At 37.7% G+C, this 27,532-nt stretch overlaps 1 protein-coding gene across 3 annotated transcripts; it reads right to left on the bottom strand.

Annotated features, from left to right (window-relative positions):
• Window positions 1–22,936, bottom strand: LOC104603736 (pre-rRNA-processing TSR1-like protein). 3 transcript variants are annotated; one of them, XM_010267833.3, is made up of 21 exons: window positions 22,672–22,936; window positions 22,393–22,469; window positions 21,863–21,940; window positions 17,491–17,622; window positions 17,132–17,182; window positions 16,870–17,007; window positions 16,664–16,786; window positions 16,419–16,496; window positions 15,715–15,807; window positions 15,515–15,628; window positions 13,101–13,184; window positions 12,793–12,891; window positions 12,471–12,674; window positions 11,962–12,037; window positions 5,284–5,387; window positions 4,824–5,083; window positions 3,206–3,292; window positions 2,888–3,121; window positions 1,105–1,183; window positions 959–1,022; window positions 1–442 (listed from the first exon to the last, which is right to left on the bottom strand). In XM_010267833.3, the coding sequence occupies exons 1-21, from the start codon at window positions 22,760–22,762 to the stop codon at window positions 324–326; spliced, it is 2,385 nt and encodes a 794-aa protein (XP_010266135.1). In that variant the 5' UTR covers window positions 22,763–22,936; the 3' UTR covers window positions 1–323. The 3 variants fall into 3 exon arrangements, with proteins under 3 accessions (XP_010266135.1, XP_010266136.1, XP_088743932.1); XM_010267834.3 differs by having other exon boundaries at window positions 15,521–15,628; XM_088887806.1 differs by having other exon boundaries at window positions 22,102–22,469; window positions 22,672–22,850.
• Window positions 22,937–27,532: the final 4,596 nt, after the last annotated feature.

Raw genomic sequence — 27,532 nt, 5'->3', positions numbered from 1 at the left:
TACGAGCCAAATCCTAATTGAATCAATTCAAATTGTAACATTGGTGTAAATCATATGATTAATGAATCAAAATTCAAAATTCAAAATTCAAAAATAAGATATAAAACAAAATCCTTGGGATTCATCATTCGAATCCCTAATAAATTATATTGTAAATACCAAGATTTTGATAACTATACGATAGACTCAAACCACATATTGCTTACTATAGCAAATATGAGATTTACAAAAAAAAAAAGAAAATAAATCTGAACCAGAGCTTCATCCCCATCAATAAAATGTCTCTTCTCTCAACTTCTGTTACAACAGCAGCAACTCCTTGATCAAGTATCAAGAATTGTAAACCGCTGTTCTGGCCACTTGGGGTATACACGCTTGTATAAACTCATACATACAGTATCATGCTGTTGAACAACACCATTAAAGATACACTTCATTGCCCCTGAAAAAAATGTGAAACAAGAACAATTCACTACTTCCTCTAAATTATCAAAAGATAAAAATGGTCCACAGACCTGAATGAGAAGATTAATCAAGAGCCCTACTCTCTAGTGCTATAATAGGATATAATTTCCAGAAAAGAAATCATTCTTGACCCCCTCAAACAGGGATTATTCACCAATTGGTTTTCTATGGTCATGTACTAATTGAAATTAAGTGACCCTTGATCTGGAACATCAAATCAGTGATGGGCCTCTTGGATGGACCAGGCCTTCTCTGTCATTGGGTTGATGCTCCTATTCATTATAGTCCACATAGGAAACTGTACAGACCACATAAGAGATATTCAACCAGATGATTAGGATCATTTGGCAAATGAAACTCTTAGGATATACCAACCGGTGAATATATAACAGTGATCAGTATGCAATTATAACAGAAAACAATCCTTGGCTGTGCACCGCATCATTCCATATTCCCTCAAATAAGAACTATCAAAATAAGATGACCACCATACCATGTGTACCAACAGGCTCCTTTATGCGACCCCGGCGACCACATTTTGTCCATACTTCCACAGGCTGCATAATCACCAGACACATTACAAATAGTTGCAAAAAGATGCAAGTGTTGAACATGAACTCTGATGATAAACACTTTTACCTTAAACCATCTCACATCTTCAGGATTATGAAACATGTACCGCACTGTGGCTTTTAATTTTGACACCCTTTGAGGATAACTGCATGAGAGAACAGAAAGTTTGGTGAATATGAAGATTGAAGATAATGCACTTTAGAAAGCATAATATTATGGTCCCCAGAAACCACATAAGCAGGAGGAAATAGGAAGCATATTATATAGACAACATTAAGTAACTCCCAATATCTCTATTTGATCATGAAATTTCTATGGTTTACTTGGACAAGGCATGATTTATAAACAATGAGGAATTTATTTGACACGGATTTGCAATGGAATTTAAAGAGACCCATGCATAAAGATATAAAACTGACTGTCCACTTCACAACCCACCAAATTAGAGCCATAGACCTAAACAAACATTCCAAACAAGAATTTAACTTGAATGAATATTTTAAAGAAATAAACTAAATCTATATTGGACTTTGTTGCAGGACTAAGACACAGCATGCTCTTACTTAAACAAATAGACCCAGAAACTTGTTAAGAAAAGAACAGGTAGGACCTAAAGAGAAATAACCACTATGCAATCAGTCAGTTTTGAGAAAACATTGGGAAGATGAAGGAATGTCGGATTAAAGCCCTGGCACTCTACTGAAAACGTCCTACAACTGCTACACAATTAATTATTTGTATGTCTCACTGTACCCCACTACAACTTCAGCTAAACAAACATTCCAAACAAGAATTTAACTTGAATGAATATTTTAAAGAAATAAACTAAATCTATTTTGGACTTTGTTGCAGGACTAAGACACGGCATGCTCTTGAATAAACAAATAGACCCAGAAACTTGTTAAGAAAAAAACAGGTAGGACCTAAAGAGAAATAACCACTATGCAATCAGTCAGTTTTGAGAAAGCATTGGGAAGATGAAGGAATGTCGGATTAAAGCCCTGGAACTCTACTGAAAACGTCCTACAACTGCTACACAATTAATTATTTGTATGTGTCTCACTGTACCCCACTACAACTTCAGCTAAGCCTTCTTAAGTATAGAAACAATAAAACTTTTAAGGCAGCAGGACCTGCAGATAGTTTCCCATCACTATGATGGAACGAACTTGTATTATAAAAGGACTTGACATAGAGCAATATAATTTTCTTGTCACCAGATTCAAATGCCATGCATCTGGCTGTAGATCATGAACAATGAAAAAAAGGAAATCAACAAGGTGTCATAAATATACATAACTACAATGAAGTTCCCCCCAAATAAATGAGTAAATCTGAAGACAAGCCTACAAGGGCATACTAAGAAGACATAAATTAGAAACATTAAATGCAAATCCACCTTACAAGTGCCGAAGTTTACACTAGAAGAACTGGTCATTCATATCAGGCAGAAGCTATCTTCTGCCTGCAAGTAACAAGTTTAAGGTTCACCATTCCCTCATCCAGCCTAGGACATTTTGGGGGTCATAAATTTGGATCATCCTATCAATTTGGCATCATCTACTTCCCATAAAAGATGCCCTTTGACCATTATAATGTAGGAACCAGCATCTGAATGCAGCCAAAGGGCATACTAAGAAAGTCCCCCTTGCATCCTATCTAATCCAGAACCAAGTTTTTTTTTTATAAATTAATCCAGAACAAAGTTATATCTGGACCATTAAAGGATGCCAACACAAATTTTAGGCATTACAAATGCCAAACAATGCCTTGCTGATAAAAAAAATGCAAAATTATGCCTTTGTGGATAATGATAAACAAGATAAAAAGAGAGAAGAATAAAAACTACCCAGTTAAGATGATTTTCTTTAGAATTATCCTGTCTGGGTCAATACTTCTTAATGAACCAAGGGCAACAACAGCAGCAGGAGCACCCTCCCCTTGCCCACTCTTCAAGACTATTAGAGGAAGGGGTGGAAAAGATATTGGAGCATAAACTGAAGCAATGGCAAAGCGTCCTGCATGTAGAAACCTCTCCATCTTGTGCTTATCTGAGTTTATATTATCAGAAGAAAATATTGGTCTGCAAAACAATTATCACATTACCAAGAGCCAATATCAAAAGAAACTGGAGATCACTTCCAATACCTACATCATGGGACATTACCTTGCAACAAATTGGCGGAATCCAACATGAAAGATCAACAATTCTTTGGATTTGATAGGATCATTATATGCATCATGTTTCTTTATGCTGCAAAAACATAAAGAAAATATTCAAAATGCTTCTTTATCACTAACAGGTATAAAGGAAATTATTGACCTGAAAAGGGGAACACGATTACAACCTCTTTCGCCCTTGAAACTTATCCAACAAAAAAACAAACAAACAAAAGTTCTCCCTTCACCCACAGAGCAGAACTATAACCTGAACCCATAATCTCTTTACCAATAAAATACTACCATATAGCCCAACCCCAAAACAGATCCTCCAATACAAATATTCTTCCATACATTTTTTTTGCACATATTTGCTTCTTGATCTTTACCATCCAACATTCTGCTCTATACAATATAGCTAGTTTTATTCCTCCACGTATTTCATCTTACGAGCCATTTGACAACAGATGAAGTGGTTAAATGAAAAACTTGATGGATGACACTGAAGTTGGTTAGTAGAATACTCTTGAATATGTTATCAGTTAATTATTTTATCCACTAAAGGGTGAAACAATAAACCATTCAGTTCAGCAACTGAAGTCATTATGAAACATCCCCTTAGTCCTACTTATCTTAAAACCTTTTAAATCGAGAACATCTGACTAGAGTTTCAACTTTGCATTTAACCCCTGTTCAAGTCTCATCATCAGTTCATTGTCATCAGCAAAGAATATACTCCGTAGAACCTCCTCCTATAAATGCCTAGTCAGTTTATTAACTGTTCAATCAGATCCAAATCTGAACCATCAATGTGTGTAAAAGATAAAATCATCAAATAGATTAAAGAATTATTTCCATATTTACACCTTATTCAATTATATAACAGTTTTAAATATTCTATAATAATGCTATCTCAAGGCAGCTCATGACTACTTCTGTCACCAAGTCACCAAACAATGCCTGATTTGGATCTGATTACAATGGATTCAATGATCTGAAAATGGAATGGTTGATAACTTAGCAAAGCAAGGGGTTTTTGGAAATCAACTGTATTGGGCTTGTTATAAGTTGTATATCTATGCAGGAATACAGTAGTAATTGCTACCCCACCCAAGAATTGTTTGTATTGCACTGTAATATTTCTGATATATCTTAATAAATACTCGGTTATTTTTTATCAAAAAAAGGATTACTAGGTTTCCTGAGCAAGCACATTCAACAAAACTAAATTGAGCAGAAATCAAGCAACTTAGCATCTTCAGCTAAAACCCTGAAAGAAATTTTGACAACTTCATTCAAAAAAAACCCTAAGCCGATCAATTTCTTCAGAGAAGTAAACAAAAATGGAATTTAACACTACAGAAATTCATTGGTAGAAATGTAGGAATCATTGAGCCAACGACCAAAAAAAGAAAAAGAAAAACAGAATAATTCCTCGTGTATTCCATATAAATCATGGTTTCTTCATGTGCTAAGACAAATCCTCAAAGGTAAATTTATAACTGATAACATGGTGAAAAAAAAAGATTTCACTGAAGTAATAACTTTTGCAGAATGGTCTCATGTATACCATCAACATTTGAGAAACTGAAATTAAGAAAGGAGAATGACTAAAGAAGAAATACCTGAAGTGAAGGACAGACATCTTTGACTCATGCTGGAGGAGCCCACATGCTAGAACAGGGAATGTCCGTGACAAGACAGAAAGTTTGGATGCAACATCAAGTGGAACTTCCTTGACATGAATCCTCACGTAAGAGCCTGTTGATATACATTCATCCTCACCTCCTTGCTCCATATTTAGAGCTTTTACAAGAACATGCTTTTGTGTTCTTGCAAAATTATCAAATGCAAAAATTCTAGCATATTCGGGTGGTAGAGATTCCTGTCATTTATAAACAAGAAATGCAGTAAATTAAAAACTAACATATACTACCAAAAACAGTCATAATCATTAGAGGGTAATGATTTGGGCAAAGATCCAGGGGTGCTTCTTGGAAAAGAAACACTTCCAGAATATAGCTAGGACCATGCTCGTTTATAAGAGTTTGCCCAAATGACCACCCTTATCATAATGTTACCTACTTTGGGATCCCATGAAGAGGTCCTAAATGACTTAAGGCCTCTATACTTGGCAAAACGTCTTCGAGCAGGAACATCTAATGGAGTATCAACTTCATCCGGGAATTCTGAAACCATAACAAACATTTTTAAGTAACATATTCAAAATTGTCGCAGTTCAGAAGTTGTATACGCTGCCTAACTTTTCAAAACATCACAAGAGTTGCAAGTTCTTTTAGGTTTCTATTAACTATATGAGTCAAAAGGCTTAAACAACAGCAAAACATCCGCATGTATAGAGAAAAACAAAAGTGAAAACACTGCATGCATAAAAAGCTGAAAAATGGTCATCATGAGCAAGAAAAGTGTTTTAAATGCTTCACCAAATGATTCTAGGGCCCGATGAATGGAATTTCATTTGCAGTGTTTTAAATGACAGGTGCAAGAAAAGTGCAAGGGCCTTCTGGTGCTCAAAAGCCCAAATGAAACAAGGGGAAATTGTTGAAAATAAATGACATTAAAACATAAAAATATGGAAACTTGAATTTTAAAAATAAATGTTTTAAAAATCTTATTCACTCAAATCAAAACACATGCAAAAAATATAAAACACATTCAAAGCGAATTAAATGCAGCATGGATCATAGCAAAGTGCCACACTCTCATGTTTGTCTGTCTCCTTGTTGCATTACTTCAACTAGCTAGTAGCTAGTGTGATGCTAGACATCTTGCATTTCTAATGCTAGAGATCAAAGATCAAGTGTATTGTTGTCGCTTTCTGTGGAAATATTGCTATATGAGATCCTATCCTCACAAATCTAGGGTTTAATGTATTCAATAGGTCTTTTTTTAAAGGTAAAGTAAAGTATTGAAAAGGTCTTTGTTTTCTGTTTTTCTAAAAGTTAATAGACCGTTGCACAAGCACCAATAAAAGGTAATTTAGAAGTTAATGAATCATTACAAAGGAGTAAAATACACGAGAATGTAAGAAAAGTAATAAAAAATCAAACTTATAAAAGGCATGAGCAAAGCTGACTAACTGAGGCACAGGGCACACCAGGTGCACACCTTTTGAAAGGGTCAGCACTAAGTTTGAAGAAAAGCACATGCCTTAAGATGCACCTCACTGTGAGCCTAGGCATGCCTTTTAACACTACCCAGAGTTATAACATAAGAGACATTGTCTTGGGACTAGTGTATGCAAGATATGTGCATATACTACACATTCTGAAAACATCGAAACACAAGTTTAATGTAAAGATGGATCTAGAGAAGCACTTAAATCAAAGTTTCCAGCCTATAGTACCCCAGTACAGCAGTACTATGGTTTGGTTCTCTAGTTACTTAATCTAAACAGAAAATATTAGAAATGGAGAAGAATAAGCTTTGATTTCTTCCAAAATTTGCTCAAGATGCCTGCACAACCCGCTGAGTCAACTCATCTCCATCACCCCACTGTTGGTTCGGCTGTTTTTAGTGTTTATGTTAGTCATATTTGTGTCTTAAGTTCTTAGTTATTGGGCCTAAACTTGTTTAATGTTTTAATTGTTCTATTTGTCTAGGTGTCCCATCACTAATCAGGGGCATTCTAGTCCATTCATGTAATATTATTTTATAATCATCTACATAAGATTGTAGGGCCGGCTGAAGAGAGTAAGCCGCCTTTCTCAAATCTTCTTCTTCTTCTTTGGCTGTTGTATTCCAGCAAACACCCACAACTGGACCAGAAGCTACTACAAGCGAGAGACCCATTTCAGGAAAGTTTCGAAGTTCAGAAGAAAGGAAGATGCCAGAGAGAGTTTTTTTGGAGAAGCCTAATTTATTTCCCAAAAAGAGCACTTATAGGCCCCTTAAAAAGAGAAGCCAGAAAAGCAAGGTGGGCCAAGCCCCTTATGGCAACTCAGCTCGAATTTCAAATTGTATTCAAAAAGTGGGCCGCCCTTCTAACAGGCCCCACAAGCTGAAGGACTTAAAATCTTCACAAGATCTAGGCCGAAACCGTCCAAAGCCCACTCGATGGATCTGAAAGTAGACCCTCACAGCCCAAGCCCACCTGAGACTCCAAATTTCCTAACTGAACCAATTCCAGAAACACCTCCCAGCTAAGGAAGACAGCAGGAAAATCTACAGGCCTCCCTCTTCACCAGAAAATTCAAGTTCTTCCTCTCCCTTCGAGACAGATGGAACTGACACAGATGAAGAATCGAGCTCTTATGCGACAGAGACCCAACCAGACCCCAAAGAGGTGGCTCTCTTGAGGGCCAAGGATCTGTTCACTAGGAAGGAAGCTTGGGGAAGCGTAGAAATTCTCGAGAACATTCATCTTGTAAACCCTGAGTACGGGATCGACTGTGAGCCTGCAAGCTTAGAAAGAGATTGAGGACGAGAACCACACACCTACCCCAGAGTTTACCCTTCCCTTTCCTCTTCTTTGCCTAAATTATTTTCTGCTTCGTCCTCCACTCTCGAATCTCACCAAAACCCAGATATAGTCATTCTCCAAGAAACAATAAAAGAAGTGGACAGGAAGCTTCTGAGTGCAATTTGGGGGATTCGTGGAAAGAAATGGTCTGTTCTTCCTGTTGTAGGCACTTCAGGGGGAATTATCATTGCTTGGAATGAAGAGGAGGTCTCGGGCACTGAAATTGACAAAGGAGAGTTCTCAATCTCAGTTCTTTTCACCAATAACAATGATGGCTTTAACTGGATTTTGACTGGAGTATATGGACCAAACGCTCCCGCAGATAGGCAAAGACTCTGGGAAGAGTTGGATGCTCTACATGAATTTGAGGATATCCCTTGGGTAGTAGGAGGAGACTTTAATGTCACAAGATTATCTCAAGAAAACTCCAACAGAAGAAAGTAACTAGAAGCATGAGGGATTTCTCCAGTTTTATCTCAAGACATAACCTTTGTGATCTCCCCCTCCACAATGGCCAGTTCACTTGGTCAAATCTGCAAGAAAACCCAACAAGCTGCAGACTAGAGAGGTTTCTGGTACCTTCAGATTGGATGGAAAAATTCCCAAATCTCCTCCAAGAAATCAGACCTCGCTGCATCTCATATCATTGGCCTCTAGTCCTCAGAACAGATACGATCAAGAAAGGTACAACCCCCCTTTAGACTGGAGAAAATGTGGACGTTACATAAAGACTTTCACAAAAAGATAGATTCCTGGTGGGAGGAGGCATAGATTGCTGCAAAAGTTGAAATTCCTGAAAAGAAAACTGAAAGCTTGGAGGAAAAAAGAATTTAAATCATTTGCAGAGGAAAAAAGTGCCATCCTTTTGGAGTTGGAAGATCTGGATAACAGGGAACAATCAGGAGTCCTGGACAAAGATGGAAGGAGAGATGATTTAAGAAATCTTTGGGAAAAGGTAATCAGAAAAGAAGAAATCTTCTGGAGGCAAAGACCAAGAGTCAAATGGTTAAAGGAAGGTGACAATAACACAAAATTCTTCCACAGCTACGTGATGGGAAGGCATAGAATGAACCTTATCTCAAAAATCAAGGTGGACCAGAGGGAAGTGGAAGATGTTGAAGAAATCACAGAAGCATTTCTTAATAACTTCAAAAATCTCTACTCCAAGGGAAGTGGTAGGAAGTTATATTTAAGAGATTGGGAAGGACCAACTCTAGCAGAAGATAAGAGAGAATGGCTCGAAAGGGATTTTGAGGAGTAAGAAATAAGAGAAGCAGTTTTCGAGATGGATGGAGATAGAGCCCCCGGGCCCGATGGCTTCCCCATCTTCTTTTTTCAGATATGCTGGGAAATCGTAAGAGTGGATCTTTTGGAGGTCTTTAAGGAATTCCACTCACGACAGTTATAAACAAAGGAAATAACTCGACATTTATCTACCTAATCCCAAAGAAAAATGGTGTCATGGAAGTGAAAGACTTCAGACCAATAAGTCTAGTAGGGAGTGTGTACAAAATCCTGGCAAAGGTCCTAGAAAAAAGATTTAGAGAGGTCCTAAAAGAGCTGGTCTCTCCAAATCAGTTTGCATTCGTGAAAAGAAGACAAATTGTAGACAGCATCCTAATTGAAAATGAAGTTGTTGAAGATAGAAGAAAGAGTGGAAGGAAGGGCCTTCTTGTGAAGCTAGATCTAGAAAAAGCTTACGACAAAGTAGATTGGGACTGCCTCCTCCAAATTCTGAAATTGAGGGGTTTTGGAACAAAGTGGCTGTAGTGGATGAAAGGCTGTATAAGTTCAACCCAGTTCCCGATCTTGATCAATGGAGAGCCCAAAGGTTACTTTAAAGCAAGTAGGGGTCTTCGACAGGGCTGTCCTCTCTCCCCTTTCCTTTTCACTTTGGTAATGGATATCTTTAGCCAGCTCATGGAAAAAGCCAAAAGCCTAAACTTAATAAAGGGGTTTGAGGTAGGAAGAGATGCCATAAATATCTTCCACCTCTTATTTGCAGATGATGTCATTCTGTTCCTAGAAGCAGATTTGGAGAACATCAGAAGTATGAAAAGAGTGCTTCAATGCTTTGAATTAGTCTCCGGGTTGAAGGTTAATTACTCAAAGAGCAGCCTAGCAACTATAAACCAAATTGAAGATTCTCTTCTGGGAAGTTTCAAGGAAACACTGAATTGCCGAGTGGAAAACTTCCCCCTTTCTTATTTGGGATTGCCCCTTGGTGGGAATCCAAAAAGTCCAAACTTTTGGGAGCCAGTGGTGGAAAAATGTGAAAAGAAATTAGCTACTTGGAAACGTTGCTATCTCTCAAAAGGAGGCAGACTTACCCTTATAAAGGCTTCTCTTGCAAGCATGCCTGTCTATTTCCTTTTAATATTTCAAATCCCAACCAAAATCAGATCACAGATCGAGAAGCTCCAAAGAGACTTCCTATGGGAAGGTGGAAATGATAGAAAAAGGCATTTAGTAAATTGGAGTCGGATTTGCAAGCCAAAAGAGGCTGGAGGGTTGGGAATCGAACACCTAAAAGAGAAGAACAATGCCCTAATCGGAAAATGGCTGTGGAGATTCCTCATTGAATTGAACTCCCTATGGATAGTTATCATCACCAACAAGTATGGGTTAAATGCCAACGGTTGGGACTGCAATCTCCGCTCAAACCGGCTAGTCTCCTCAGCCCCTTGGAAAGGTATCACCTCCATTCATAACCTCTTCTTTTCTTTCACAAGATTTAGGGTGGGTAATGGAAATAGAATAAAATTCTTGACTGATCTATGGTGGAGTGATTCCACCTTGGCAGACTCCTATCCTAGGATTTACAGCCTAAACCTAAACAAAGATGCAACCATTTCTCAATGCCTCCCCTATTCCTCCAATGAAAGCAACATTAACTTGAGCCTCAGAAGACCCTTAAGGGAACTGGAGATAAGTGAATTAGCTGACCTCCTCTCCCTCAAAGAAGTTTACATTTCCCCAAACTCCCAAGATTCTCAAATCTGGAAACCACACCCAGGAGGTGAGTTCTCGTCTAACACGTTTTTCGAAGCTCAGGTAGCAGAAAACCAAGACTGTGGCTTCCCCTTCAAGAAAATCTGGTGCAAGCTTGTCCCCTCAAAAGTGAGTTTCTTCGTATGGGAGGCGTGTCTGAATCGAGTTAACATTTGCGAGTTACTTCAGAAGAAGAACCTGGGAAGGCTTCATATCTCCCCCCATGTTTGTATCCTCTGTCTTTGTGAGGGTGAGACAGCTGATCACCTCTTCATACACTGCCAGGTAAGCAGAAACATCTGGAACTACTTCCTTCAGCTAGCTGGGTATAGTTGGGTGGCTCCCAATCACCTTCAAAATTGGATTTCTCAATGGCATAGAAGAGGCCTGAGCAAGAGAGGGAAGGCTTACTGGCTGATAGTGCTTCAAGCAGTACTCTGGGGAATCTGGGAGGAAAGGAACAATCGTCTGTTTGAAAATAAGGCAAAATCTAAAGGTGAGTTGCTCAATCACATTGTTTATCACTGTAATCAGTGGGCTTCCAGCTCAAAAGAGTTCAAAGGAGTCAATACCAACGACCTCAACAGGAATGTGGTCCACTTTCTGCACTCATCCCCATACACTCCTCACACCCCTAGAATCCCCTCAACAAGAAAGGCAAGAACTTGGATCTAAATTTTGATGGAAGTTCCCTGGGTAACCCTGGAGTTGCCGGTATAGGGGGAATCCTAAGAGATGAAAATGGACTCGTTTGCTGGGTTTACAGTGGACCGATTGGATTAGTTAACTCTACAAAGGCCAAAATATTAGCAGCTCTTACAGGGATTCGCCTAGTCAGCAAACTGGGTATTCAGAACTTCTCCATCGAAGGCGACTCAGCAACCACCATAAAATGGTTAGGACAACAGGAAGCTGGACCGTGGAGACTTAATCACTTCATATCAGAGGCAAGAGATTTACTGGCTCTTATGAATGCTTCTCTGAACTGGATTCCAAGGGAGTTAAATGCTACTGCAGATGGTTTAGCAAAACTAGGTGCCAATCTGGAGTCCTTGTATTGTGACAAATTTCCTCCTGTATAACTCTCAGGGGTCTGTCCCCTGTTATGTATCTGTACACCTCCTTGTGTACCTCTCTCTTTTTAATGAAATCAGTTAATTTTTCTCAAAAAAAAAAAATTTGCTCAAGCTGATTGAAAATTCTGTATCTAAGAAACTGTGAGGAAAAGCACTTAAAGAAAGAAAAGAAAAAATAAAAAGGGACTGCTTAGTATGTGAAAAGAAAGATACCCTCATCTTCAGCATGTGCATCCTTGATCTTCCGGATCTCATTCTCTATCTGCTCCTTTGTCAAGTTTTCACCGTCCTGAAAGAAGCAATGTACATCTTAGTTCAGCCATCTGAGTTTCCAATGCTATAAGAAAAAACATTCCAATTTTAAGAACATGACAAATTGAAAGATATAAACATTGAAGTAAATCAATTATACCATCTAAACTGTTACATGGACCCTACAAGGCATGCTGAATCAAGGTGTCCAACCAGGAATAAGGAATTTATATTAAAAATTGAAGTGTATAACAAGGACATTGCATCCAATTTGAAGTGTCCATGCAGTGTAGCATCTTGGGTAGCAAGTAGCAACAATATCATTCATCATGCATAGCAAAAATAATTAACTTCTCAATACAATAAATGCCAATACCAAGACTAAATAGTTCCTTCTGTATTTCATCTTAATGTACATGGGGCATGCATGTATATGCACAAATCCTTTCAATAAAATGGCATATACTCACAGTCATTGCTGTATCAGCTTCAGTTTCTTCATCAGAATCTCTGAGATTAAGTGAGAGGGAAGCTTGGTCTTCATCAAGATCCCAATGACTAGATCCTTCCTGAGCAGAAAAACCAGTGCCTCTTTCATTCAATACCATACCATCATCCCCATCATCATTGCTATCTGAATAATCATCATCTGTATCCTCCAAAATCCAAGCAGCCTGTGAAATTAAAAGAGAAAAGAATTTACCAACATGATCAGGTTTGCATTCTATATATAAACAAATCAGTGATGACTGACAGACATAAAAAATGATGCAGATGAACAGAATATAGAACCTGGTACTCTGAGGTTCCTCGGGGAAGCATCTTCTTTTTCGACTTTTTCCGCTTGTGAATCATATCAGCTTCAGCCATTTCTGCTTCTGTTGGCCATGTCTGAAGCAAAACACCACATATAATTTCTTGATCAACAAGTACATGGAAAAAAAAAGAAAAACATATGACAATAACACAGACTGAAATGTCAAAAGGGACCCGCAGCAAGCTATTGTAGTAGCAGCATTCAGGTAGTATCGTAAGAAGTTAATAGTTCACATGCTATAAACAAAATACAAAGCAAGCTTTCACTGTCCACAAGAGCTTACTTGTTCTCCTGCAAGAGGGTCCGGAATGTTCTCAACAAGCAAAGGTTCTTGTTTCATAGGATCAGGAACTAAAGAGTGAACAACCTGGCAACATTTAGATATACATATCCATATAAAATTCAGTACTCAAACAGGGAATAAATAAGGACAAAAAAGCAAAACATAGACTAATCAAAAAGAACAGAAACATGGAGGGCAAATACATGGAAAAGTTCATCAATGACATATAAAAGAAATTAACAAAATAATCAAGTAACAAAAGGACATAAGCCCACTAGTTTTTATGATAACCGACTTATCACATTCAGCATATTCATTTGAAACTTGTTGTTAATAAAAAAAAAAAAAGAAGCTAACAAAATAAAAGAAATTGACCTAACAAACCATTTTATAACAACTGATTTTGTACTTAAAAAATTATATTATGGCTGAAGATGAACACCCCTCCTCAAAGAGTATGTCAAGCTTCTGAGAAGTCAGTCGTAGGAAATGTAAACAAAGGCAGGAAACAAACTGGAGAAATTTGACTCAAGAATGAAAAATGAAATTTGGGGCGAGGAGAGTAGAGAATGGGTGGAGCGAACACAGTGGGGCGGTCAGGTGGTTTGGTCATCTTGTGGGATCCAGGAGCCTTCAGGAAGTCAGGGGAGGAGGTTGGTCTGTTGGTGTATACTCGGTGTCATACAGAACCGCATTCCCTTTGTAGTGCAATGGACAATATGGAAAGAAAGGAACAGAAGGTTGTTTGAAGACAAGTCAAAGAGCATTGAAGTGATAGTCACTTCCGGTTGGAAAGATTGTAACAGACTGGGCCTTGATCCTTCCATAATTTGAGCAAGTTAACATATCAGATTTGGTGGGAAAATTTTGGGATGCCCTTGAAATTCAAGCTTGTAATGTGGTCTTTTTCATTTTGATTAGCTAATCCAGGTGTTATCTTGACACCCATTCTGATTGTAATATTTTTTCATTTTAATTAAAATTTTCTTTACTCTTCAAAAAAATGCAAACACAGCCAAGGAATTATACTATCATATTTAAGATAATAACACTCAACATAGGCATGTCAAGCCCATGTAGACAGTCACAACTGCCTCTCAAACCCCTTCATGGGTTTGTTTTGTTTGGATTTACCTCAAAGGGCCTTCAAGATATAAGTGTAAAGCCCACAACCTCCTAGGATTAGGAACGCAAGGTGTTTAAACAGCATACTAGCTAATTTGAAGCAATGCAACAAGGAGATTGACAAACATGTTTTTTGTTTCACATGCTTGAATTATTGAGTACTTGAAGCACTTTGGTATAATTCACAAATTTGCATCTTCATCACTTCATCTGAGCAGGTGCCTAACCTGCACCTTGTGCCTAGAATGCTAGAAGGCCCTTCGTGCTTTTTTCATGCCTCTCATTTATGACACTGGGATCAAACATTGAACTTTTCCAACCATTTTATGCCCACAACTTGAAATCATGTTGCCATCCATCAAAAGAAAATAAATCACGTTTGTCATCCCACCCACTACCTAGCCAGTAGCCATCCTTGGTCAAGAGAAAAAACAACTACTACCACTGCATATGGCCTTGAAAAAGCATAGTACCACACTAGTAGCACATCTACAAAACAAATAGCAATTCAGCTAAGCAGTTATGTGGATCTTTTTTCCAGAAATGAGAGTGATACTAAAATTTGAGCTTGCCTCAAGGCAAAGCTCAAATCAAAGCCCTCAAAGCATAAAAAACAAACTCCCTGAGAGTCCTACAGCATAGACAGTATCACAGAAGTTATGTGGATCTTTTTTTCCAGAAATGAGAGCAATACTAAAATTTGAGCTTGCCTCAAGGCAAAGCTCAAATCAAAGCCCTCAAAGCATAAAAAACAAACTCCCTGAGAGTCCTACAGCATAGACAGTATCACAGCAGTTATGTGGATCTTTTTTCCAGAAATGAAAGCGATATACTAAAATTTGAGCTTGCCTCAAGGCAAAGCTCAAATCAAAGCCCTCAAAGCATAAAAAACAAACTCCCTGAGAGTCCTACAGCATAGACAGTATCACATACCACATGCCTTAAGTTTTCCTAACTGATGGATGCCTTGCCAGACAGGATTCTGATACTGTGCTTCAAAGTATTATATAAAAACACATCTATCAAAAAAAATATATTATATAAAAACATATTTACTGAAGTATCCTAAACCCTTAACATGTTGCATTCTATGGGGGCAATGTCATTGAAGTGGGTGGAAGCCACACGCTTCTCTTACTTTCGCTGTGGTTTGCTCAACTAAAACCGATGGTTTGTCTTAAGTCTGATGTGAAACCATGACCAACCATCATTAGCTTTTTAAAGATGGGCATGTCAATGCACAAACTTCTATCTATTTTAGATATTTGTAAAGGCAAAATTATCAATACCTGTACCTCGTCTGAATCCATAAAGTTTGGCCCTTTTTTTGCATTCAAAGGAAATGGATCCTTGAGAACATCTACTTTGCCCAACTGAAAATCCCCTACACCTGAAACATGAACCTAATTCAAAGAAATAATAATCACATGAAGCTGACAATGCCATTCTAATTCAATCAACATAATCAATCCAACGATGAACAACTTACTAGCTGGTTCACTGAGAGACTGCGAGAGCGGAGATAACCAGATAGGAGAAGGGTACACTTTCCTGGATTGCAATCATCAGGTACCAAATCAACCTGCCAATTATTAAGACAGATTACTTAATTCTCTATGAATAAAATACCTAAGGTTAAAATTAAGTATGTAGAGAACCATATAAAACAAAATGGACCTCAACAGTTCAAAACCATCACTTCAACAGTTCCTAGTCCCCTTCCTCCCAAAACAGCCAGCAGTAATAACAACAAAGGTGATATTGGAAGTGGTGACAGAAATGCCTATCTTGGAGAGGAAGAAGACAAAGAGGGGGGCCTAGGACAACTCTTTTAAAAAAAGCAAATAACAAGCCCAAATTGCATTTGCATAACTTTGTTTATTAAAGAAATATAACTGTTTATTAGAATTCTTGGGGACTAGGAATTGCTAAACAGAGCAGAGTGCCAACCAGCTGGTTGGTAAGGTCTCCTGCTGGTCGTAGTGGAGACTTGGGATCGAATCCCACCTACACCTGGGTTGAGGGGCTATGGGTTGGGGGATGGGCTACCCCTGTTGTGTAGCCTTTCAGAAGATATCAAAAAAAAAAAAGGAATTGCTAAACAGACATGGAAAGCTCATAGAGAACTTAGTGTTCCACGAATAATTGTGAGGATTTAAACAACACATACATGCATAGCTTTTGAAAGAATACCTCTTGGGCCATAAGGTAAGGTCGTTGGCTTCGCCAGTGAGGAACTGTTAACCTTTGCTCTTTAAAAAGCCATATGAACTGCCAACCAAAAGAGTATGTAATATATGGAATAAGGAAATTGACAGGCATGATGAAAATCATGACCAACAGAAGCAGAATATAACAGATCCTATTCAAACTCGGATATCATAAAATGCTCGGTTTGCAAGTTTTAAGCTGGGAGAGTATTATGCATACACTATAACCTTATGCAACTCATCCTTTGTATCTGCTGGATAAAATTTACAATCCTCAGGAAGTTCAGATGCGAGGCTAGAGAAGCATATCTTCTTCAACTCTTGTCTTCTTTTCTGCTCCACCGGCAGATCCTAAGACATGCAAGCAAAAGTATTAGCCTCCAACTCATGAGGAACTTCTCAAGAAAGAGAATGAATCATAGATGCACACTCACACGAAGCAACACAGCAGTGCCAGGTAAACCAATGGCTCTAAAGACAGAGAGGCATTGAGCTCCAAAGGAGTCAATATAACTGGAGCCTCCTTCACAATACAAGCTAGCTGATGCTACGAAAGCAATCAAATCAGCAACCTAGGATCAAACATGCAACCAAGAGTTAACCAAAAGAAAAGGCATTGTCAGGGATGTAAAATATCTACAAGCCACTAGAACCAGGAAAGAAAGCTAACACCCTGCTTGATCAAATGACTAATACCTTGGCCAATTCCATGCATGATAATAAATCTCCATGAGGTGCTTTCAAGACCTAGGAAAGACAAGCAAATATTTAGACATATATAGTTGATGCATGTACCAGCAAGTTACATGCATCAAGTGATAATGTATTCAAATAGACAAAAGAGTTCTCAATTTTGTTTTAGTCCTTTTTCTTCCACCCCAACTCCTCTCCCTAATCCAACTAGCCATTGTAACATACTGTGGATTGTTCTTTTCCCTTGAAAAGGGTTTATAATAATTATAATATTACTCCACAAAAGGACACTGTTATTTTTGCAGAGAATACAATGAAAAGTGGCAAATATAAAAGAATGAGAGAGTTAATCTGGAACATACTGTTATTCGAAGTTTGTAATTCGGAGAAGCAACTGTTGCAGAACTGGCTTCTGTACCCTCTGGAGATAATAATGCTAAAAGATCTTTTGCAACTGCATTTAGTTTTACAGAGGCAGAAAGTCCAAAAAGGACCTGTTGACAACATCATGAGAAGATTAAAAAAAATCATACACACAATTAACTTAGGGAACTTCCCTATATCTAGCAAAATATAATCTACAGGCATTTATGATCAACATTGACTTTTTTGGTACCCTGTGTGCAGCTATTGGTTGTACAGGCTATACATCTATATTGCCAGGACATGTATAACAATGGAGCTGCTTTTCGCTAATGATTCCATGATATTATTATTTTAAACTAGCACATCGATCAAAAACAAATAGAAAGAAATAAAGAGAGTTCATAGAATGGGTTGGTTCATTTGTCCTTACAAGATTACAAGAATCATGGTTCATGAGCATCATGAACTGATAAACCATGGTTACAGACTTGGTCATGAACCAGATTTAGCACTACTTTGATGCAAAACAGTGCTCCCAAAACAATTTGACATAACCAGGTGACAGTGCACTCTAGTACCATAAAACAATGTCACAGACTTAGAGGTAGAATAATCACAAAGAAGAAAAAAAGATCTGAAGTGGAAAGGCTAATCTCAGACATTGAGGGAGATTTAGAATTTTTTAGTGGTAGAGGGGATAGGAGGAAGGGCCTAAAATGAGGAGATTATGGCCTTTTCATGGGTGTTTTTGCTATTTTCTCTCGATGAAAATTATTAGCTAGAATGTAAGAGGGTTAGGGAGTGCAAGAAAGAGAAGGGTGACCCAAGACCTACTCCGAAGGGAAAAACCCGATATTGTGCTATTACAAAAATCCAAAATGATGGAATTAGATGGGAGATGGGTGAGGAGTTTTTAGAGGTCTAGAGGCTTAGATTAGCTCGTCTCCTTCTTGGGGCGCCTCGGGGGGATCGTAACACTGTGGAGGGAGGATGTGGTGGAAGTAGTGGAAGAATTGATAGGCAGATTCTCAGTTTCCATTAAGTGTAAGAATGTAGAGGATGGGTGTGTATGGGTCGTAATCAATGTTTATGGCTCTAATTCATAGAGAGAGGAATGAGATGTGGGAGGAACTATATGCAACCAAGGGGCTATGGTATGGCCCTTGGTGCCTGAGCGGGGATTTTAATGTCATTAGATTCTCTGATGAAACCAATAATCCCCAACAGGTAATTACAACAAGCATGAGGAAATTTAATGGTTTTATTGAAGAATGTGAATTTAAGGAAATACCTCTAATGCAAGCCAGTTACACTTGGTCCAACCTTTAGGAAACCCCTTTGTATTCGAAGTTGGACAGGTTCTTATTTAACCTTACCCGGGAGAATAGTTTGGAAAACTTGGTTGCTAGAGTGTTACCCAGGGTTATCTCCGATCATTGTCCTATCCAGATAGGTACTGGGTTTTTTCCTACAGGACCCAAACCTTTTAGATTTGAAAATATGTGGCTTACCCATCCAGATTTTGTGAAAAAAGTGAAGGAATTTGTAGACAATCACATTATAAGCCCTGGAATTAATGCCACCTTTTTGGCCTTGATACCTAAGAAGAATGATGTCAACCACCCAAAAGATTATAGGCCTATTAGTCTGGTGACAAGCATCTATAAAATTCTGGCTAAAGTGCTCTCGTTGAGGATCAAAACAGTCCTCCCTTCTATCACTAGTGAAACCTAGGGGGCTTTCATTCAAGGGCGACAAATAACAGATCAGATCTCAATTGCGAATGAGTGTGTGGAGGAAATGAAAAGGTCTAGGAAGAGAGGTTTCATTTGTAAATTGGATCTTGAAAAGACCTATGATTTGGTGGACTAGGAGTTTCTATTAGAGGTAATGCGAAACTGTGGATTTGGGGACAAGTAGGGTAATTGGACTTTTTGGGTGTATCAGTACTTGTCACTACTCTATTCCAGTAAATGGTATGGTGAGGGACTTTTTTCCAACTTGCAGGGGTGTCAGGCAAGGGGATCCACTCTCACCCTTCCTTTTTACGTTAGTAGCTTATGTGATTAGTAAGATCATTACTAAGGTTGACAATGAAGATGCCATTAGGGGTTGGAGAATAGGGAGACACCAAGTCCCCGCCACCCACCTTCAGTTTGCAGATGACCTAGAGATCTTTTGTGAAGGAGGTTTTAGTGAAAAGGTAGCAAACCTAAAGGAGCTAATCAAAGGATTTGAAAGCATTTCTAATTTGAGAATAAATTTGGAAAAGAGCTGCATAGCGGGTATAAATTTGGAGGTAGGGGAGGTCGAGGCTATTGCGGAGTGTCTTGAGTGTTCCACCTCTGCTTGGCCTATGTCATACTTAGGGCTTCCTTTAGGGGCAAATCCTAGGGAGAGTAGATTTTGGACCCCAGTGATAGAAAAGTTTGAGAAGAGATTAGCCTCATGGAAGAGGAACTATGTCTCTTTAGGATGGAGAATTACCCTAATAAGAGCTACCTTGGCTAACTTACCTACCTATTTTTTGTCTGTTTTTAGGATACCAGTTAGAGAAGCTAGGAAACTGGAGAAGTTGATGAGAGATTTCTTATGGAAGCCGGGACAAGAAAAAAATGATCACTTAGTTAATTGGAAAATTGTGTGCAGAAGTAAAGAAGGGGGGTTTGGGACTTGGGGAGGGTAACTAGAAAAAATCAAGCTCTATTAGGGAAATGGTTGTGGCGATGGCCATTGGAAAGAGAGACATTGTGGCATGAGGTGATGGGAAGAATTCATGGGAGGTCAGAGAATGGATGGGGATGTTGGTGTATCAAGGCAAGCTAACCTAGCAGCACCTTGGAAGGCCATTCACAACACCCTTCCTCAATTCCTCAATTTTATCAGGTATGAAGTTTGTTCTAGCAACACTGTTCATTTTTTGGAGGATATTTGGGTAGGAGACACACCTTTAAAGGATTTGTTCCCTTCGTTATTTTCTGTTTCTTTGTACAAAAAAGAGGTGGTCTCAAAATTTGTCTCACCTTTGGGAACACCATTAGATTCTACTTGGGATTTTGGGTTTCGTAGAGGACTTAGGGATGACGAAATTGAATCTCTTTCTGTCTTGCTTGGTTGTCTTAATCAGGTTTGTTTGGATCCCTTCAAGCCAGATAAGAGGGTATGGACTCCTAGACCCAATGGAACCTTCACTTGTGCTTCTTTCTTCAAGTCTATCTCTCAACTTTCTACTCACCAACCCTTTCCGTCAAAAGAAATTTGGTACAAGCCAATTCCCCAAAAAATTATGGCATTTTGTTGAGAAGTATTCCATGGGAAAGTAAACACTTTAGATAACCTACAAAAGATAAGACATTTCATCTATATTTCTCCTAATTGGGTGTATCCTCTGTAGAGTTCACGATGAGGATTGTTACCACTTATTAATATCTTGTCCCTTTTCTGCAGACCTTTGGGCTTCGCTACTTTCGTTGTTTGGGAGTAGTTGGAGTCTACCAGTAGAAGTTCACATGCTCTTCAACCATTCTACCTTTTATTGGCCTACAAAAATAGGGAGAATTATGTGGAGATGTGCTTGTGCTGCCTTGATTTGGACTCTTTGGGAAGAAAGGAATGTTAGAATTTTTCAAGAAAAGGAAAGGAGCAGTCAAGAATTGAAAGACTGTGTGTTAAATAGGGCAATACCTTGGCTGAAGACCTTGGAAATCTTTCATCAATTCTCCTTTAATGACCTTTGGAGAAATTGGTAAGCAGTAGTGAGGTGTTCATCCCTAAAGGATGAATCAGTTACAAGTTGGTCTCCTCCATCCGAAGGCTCACTGAAGTTGAATTTTGATGAAAGTAGCATGGGTAATCCAAGATTATCCGGAATGAGGGGTGCTTTGAGAAATGAGAAGGGAGAGATTTTGTTGCTCTACTCAGGTCCCTTGGGAATTGAGAACTCCATCAGGGCAGAACTTTTAGCTGTTATACAAGGAGTGCAATTTGCAAACCAGCTGGGGGTACAAAACCTAACAATCGAGGGAATTCCAAAGTGGTGGTGGGTTAGTTGAAAAGTCTTGAAGAGGCTATGTGGCGTTACAAGAATGAAATGAAGAAATTTAGTTGGTTGATAAGGAATATGTTGGTCACTGTACAGTGGGTGTAGAGATCAGCAAATACTTTGTCATATGTGTTAGCTAAGCAAGGGGTAAATAGGGAAGAATTGTTTTGGGCTCAGTTGTGATTATTGCTTTTCTTTCCTAGTTTACATGTAAGATTCAAGGAGGGGCTGCAGCTCGTGACTCTCCTTGGGATGTTGTATGAACTCACTCTAAATCTGCTTCTGAATTAATAAATTTATTATCATTCATCAAAAGAAATACTCACAATAACACGGGGTGGGCTAGAAGATCCACTTGAGGCCCTTTTCTCTTTCAAAAGTGCAGCTCGTTTCTGGTCCCGTGCCTACAATGATGTATAATTGGTTGAGATGCAAGCACAAAAACCAGCTAAATAGCGTGAAGCTTGGTTCACCCAATAAAGGCATAAAGAATAATTGGATTCCTCCTAGATGGATAAAGAATAATTAGAAAATAACAAGAAAAAAAGTGAGGACAGAACTATGCCTCCCAATACTCTGATTCCCAGGAAAGCTAGTTCGATCGTTGAAACATTGAGACACTAAGTTTCCATGGGCAAAACAGACAAATATCACAATTGAAAATAATGTTTTATGGGGGATACGTGAAGTAAACAAAGAAGTGTGTAGATAACCGGAAGGGATTGTACAACTCAAGACTGACGGTTTATATCCTGCGTAACTATATTAGACAAATCCGCTGCTCTCGAAATTTTGCATTAATGGTCATTTGTTATAAATATCGAAATAAAAACCAAAATCGTAAAGCAATTTGAACCATCTTGTTACGCTGTATCCGAGCAGCACGAGCTCCCGTGACAACATTGCGTTCCGGTTTGGAAATTCTGCTCTTATCTAAATCATCACACAGAAACAAGTAGTGGTTAGTCAAAATAGCATGTAAACTTTAAAAAAAAAAAAAAACAAAACAAAAACAAAAACAAACAAACAAACAAAACAAAACAAAACAACAAGCGAAAACTAAAGCAAAGCACGATGCTATGGTTATCGATAACTATGAACTAGGGAATCATGAATTAATGATTTGATAAATCACCTATTCGAGAAGTTTTGTGAACTTGACGAGAAGCTTTCGAAGAGAAGCGGCTCTTATGAGCTTTATTAACCTGAACTCGGGACCCCGCCATGAGAGCTTGGACAAGTGAGCACGGTAAGTGGCAGATGAACCCTACTTACTCCTGGCAAGCAAAACAGGATGATGCAACGATAAAGTATACCGCGGAAACCCTAGTCCATGATATTATTGTTTCTGCGAACCGGGTACTGTAGGCGGAGGGTTTTGGAGAGTCCCCAGAAGAAAAGAAGTTAACGAGTTCAAGGGAGTATTAAATACACGTTTTATTTTGGCCAAACCGAGGAGTAACGACAATACATCGTCCGGCAGCATAATAGCTCTTTTCGGTATAATTTTTTTCGGCAGCATAGATTATATCGGTTCTCGCTCCGACATCCAATCCTATTTGATCGAATTCGGATCGTCTTGTCCGGATCTTCATATCGGATTATTGTCGGATTCGGATCCCTTGGATTATATATTTATAAATATAAATATATGTAATATATATGTGTTTTTTATTTATTTATAATATATTTTTATAAATTTGTTATATTGTTTTTTTATAAAAACATGTATATATATGATGAAAGTAATTAAAAATACTTGTATCTTTTGTTTTTACTTCATTTAAATTAGTATATTTTTCTTTTAATAATTTATTATTTTTAAAAGAAAATAAGTCTGGTCGGATCCAAAGATCCGACTTATCAATAGGATTCAAATTCAAATCGAGTCCTATCAGATCCGATCAAATTGTCATATCAAATCGGATCCATATGAACAATGTCGAATTGGATTCGAATATACCCTTATTCAAATCCAATCTGTTTGCATCCCTAGCTCTGTATCCTTTTGTTTTAGATAAATGAAAAGTAAATAATATAATTAAGAAACAAGAGAATGGACAAAAGGGTTTAACCAGCTACAAGGGGAGTTCTAAATGCAATGATGAACCAATGTTTTAAAAACCGGATCGGACACATAACTGTTTTGGGATCAATTCCTGGGATTGAATGAATGGCCTATTCTGGTTTAAAATTTAAAAAATTAAAAAAAAAAGCCAAAAACCGTTGTCTATATCAATGGTTCAATCACTTGAGTCAACAGGTCGCTGACCAAACCAACATTTTTAACCAGTTCCTAGATCATGTAATCTGGCCATCTGATCTAGTCTAGTTTTCAAAACCATCCAATCAACTAAAGACTTAGCCTCTTGGGCAATGATATGATTTGGCTTAGTGTAGAGCTCGTTCGGATCACCTGCCAAAAGAACACATTCCAACCCTCTACCAACTTAATCTAACACCACACATCTCACCATGAGACTGAGACCTGCCATGGATTAGATGTGTGGTGTGAGATTAAGTTGGTAGAGGGTCAGAACATGTTTTATTGGCAGAAAATCTCAATTCCTCAATGTAGTATTGAGGCTTGTAAACAAAATTTACAACTGAAAACAATTTATCCAAGTTCCCAATTCTATAAAACAAAAAAGAAAAACGCCAAGATATGATAGCTTCCTTTCCTTGCTTCCATTGGCACTTTGGCATAAGAGAATTGTTAGCTCCCTCCAACATCTACCATTAGCAAGAAATATGGCTTCCCAAACTGTTGCAAATTCAGCTTCAATTGGGTCATGAACAAAACCCACCTTGCCCTGTGTAGCAACAATAAAATTAAGTAAGTTAGACGCAAGCTCCATATATTCCACATTTATATTTCATCACTCCAACATCACATATAACATAATAACTATTAGGGAGAAAAATAATTTGAGACGGCTAAAGAGTTATTACTATTAAAATGTGGATTAGGAACATCACTCAAATTACATTGCATTATTATTCAATCAATTTTCCTTAACACCCAAAAAGCATTACTATCCAATTTCTTAAAAATTACACCATTCTTTATTTCTCACACAAAATACCAAGCCATAGCCAACCAGGATAATAAATTACATTACTCTTGCTTATTTGAGTTATTTCCAACAAGCTAGTGAGGAAGATTCAACAAATCATGCAAATTTGACATTTATTATGGTAAATAGCTAATTGAGCAGGGACTAACAAATAACAAATAGACAATTGAGCTTCATTATCATAATTACAAAAAGGACACAAATGATCGTTCAAAATCGATATAATTCAAGTAAAACAAAACCCCAATAAAGCCTCCACAAGAGCAACTTAAACTTATGGGATATCTTTAATTTCAAAATCCTTCTGATCCATTTCCGATCTCTATTACCCAATGGTAAATGACTTTCCTGTTAGTTCATTAAACTTCTAAGCTAAAAGGGAAAGTTCTTGAACAGTACTCTAAATTTTAAGTCAATCCCCAAACTTCAAAACATGTCTCTACAATACCCTAAACTTTCAAATTGTGTCTAATAGGTCCCTACCATTAGTTGATTGTTAGTCAACACCGTCACATGACATCATGTGTGAATTAAATAACTTCAAAATGCAAGATTACCCTTTATGATATTTTTCTAACCATTTCATCCATTTTGTCTGAGTGTTAGAATAAGGAAAGGGGGAAAATGGTTATGAAACTAGACACCGGTCAATTGTTGAAGCTCCTGCTCCCATGTTCAAGCTTCCCCGTTCAACGATCAACTGTAACTGGCCAATCACTTGCCCAATTTCATAACCCTTCTTCCCCTTTCCTTCGTTTAATACTTAGACGAAATGGGTAGAGTGGACAAAAAAAATATCATAAAGGGTAATTTTAACATTTTGAAAATATTTAATGCGTACCTGATGTCATGTGATAGTGTTGATTGACGGTCAACTAATGATAAGGGCCTATTAGACACAATTTGAGAGTTCAGGGTATTGCAGGGACACGTTTTGAAGTTTGGGGACTAACTTGACACGATCCCCAAAGTTCAGGGAGTGCTCAAGAATTTTCCCCAACTAAAAATTTCCCACTAGAGGAGGGTGTCCAAAGAAATTGATCCTTACCTCTATAGAAAATATGTGTATTTAAAAATAATTGTTCCTATCGAGGGGAAAGATCATGGATTAATTGTTGATTCCAAAACTCAAAATCAGAAATTAAATCCTTGATGACCAGGTCTTTGTGCTCTTTAACAGGTGGCCCAATTGGAACATGGAACTTATCATTTTTCCTAGATCCATAGGAAATCCCAAACAGTCACATTTGAATGGCCATGAACTTGAACCCCTAAACTAGGGAATAGATAATATTTCATTCACCAAAGTTTTCCACAAGAAGGAAACATATAATGGAGCTTTCATTAGAATCATCTTTTTATTCTGAATGTATTTACTTTGTAAAACTCTAACCCACAAAGATTATGATTATGTCAAAAATATCCACACTCGCTAGCTTACTTAAAAGTGCCCTATTCATAAGGTTCAAATTTATAAAACCCAAACCCCATCTAATTTTGGTGCACAAAGCTTGCTTCAAGCAACCCATTTCATGTGTTTGTTGTTTCCTCCCTTATTCCACCATAATTTTCTTTGAGTTTTTTTTTTCCATTTCTTTAATTGTCTTTTGAGGGAACCTAGTAACACCCATACAATACAAAGGGGCTGTTTGAATAACTGACTTGATTAGGACATGCTTCCCAACAAAAAATTAGATAGAGATGAAGCTTTCCAATTATTAAGTTTCCTCTTGTTTTTTTCTAAAATATATTCCAAAAATTTGTGTTTTTGCTTTTTCCCATATCAGGGGACCCCAAATACTTAATGTCTTTGTTAACTAAGACATCATCATTTGTATCATAAGCATTTTGGCTCCCTTGGGTAGGGTATTCTTATTAAAATAAACACCAAAAAATTGAAAATTTATAGACAAAACCTGATATCTATTGGAGTTGTTTAAGTAAACCCACAATGTCTATAGCATCCTCATCATCAAAAACAAGTATGGGGAAATATGATCCCTTTGTCTTAGACCCCTAGAAGATGAAAAGTGACCTTTAGGAACACCGTTGATCAAAGTTTAAATTTTGGAGTAGCAATACAAGCCCATAATAAACCACACCATTCTTGAGAAAAAAAAAACAATGATTTTAGAACCCAAAACAAGTAATCCCATTCCAATGAATCATAGGCCTTTGATATGTAAAGTTTAACTGCCATAAAACCTTCCTTAGCTTTCTTAGTTTTGAGGTAATGAAATACGTATTAGGCCAACACTATATAATGAATTAGTCTACCTTGAATGGAAGCTTATTGATATGGAGAAGTGCATTTATGCATGAAGGGTTTTAACCTATTAACCAACAATTTTGTTATAATTTTATACAAAACGTTACAAATACTAATTAGCCGAAAATGCTTCACTTGATTTGGGTTCTTAACTTTTGGAACCAATGTCAAGAAAGTATGATTAATTCTTCATACAAACCTCTTATTTTAAAAAAAAAATCACAAACAAACTCATAAACTTCCTCTTCCATGATATCCCAAAAATTTTGGTAAACAATAGCCAGAAAGTTATCAAATCTTGGAGCTTTAAACCCACCTATTGACTTCCCTAACCTCCTCTAGAGTAGGCACAACTGTAGGCACTCATTATCACTTTCAGTTACAACACTCCTAAATAAACTTGTGATGCCCTTAAATTTTTTAGATCAATGTGATTTAAACAAAGTTCCGAAAGAATTAACAAAAGCCTTAACAATGCCCTTATGGTTAGAACCCATTCACCTTGATCATTTTTAATCCAAGAGATTTGGTTTCTTTGTCTTCTAGAATTTATATCCTTATGAAAAAAAAACATGTACCTTGATTCCCTTTTTGCAGCCATAATTGTCTAGGTTTTGTCTCCAATACATTTCCTACTAAGAGAGTAGTTT

This window comes from Nelumbo nucifera, chromosome 5 (genome assembly GCF_055504915.1).
Source record: "Nelumbo nucifera cultivar China Antique chromosome 5, China Antique-T2T, whole genome shotgun sequence".
In the NCBI taxonomy this organism is placed as follows: domain Eukaryota; kingdom Viridiplantae; phylum Streptophyta; class Magnoliopsida; order Proteales; family Nelumbonaceae; genus Nelumbo; species Nelumbo nucifera.
This window is presented reverse-complemented; position numbering and strand designations above follow the sequence as displayed.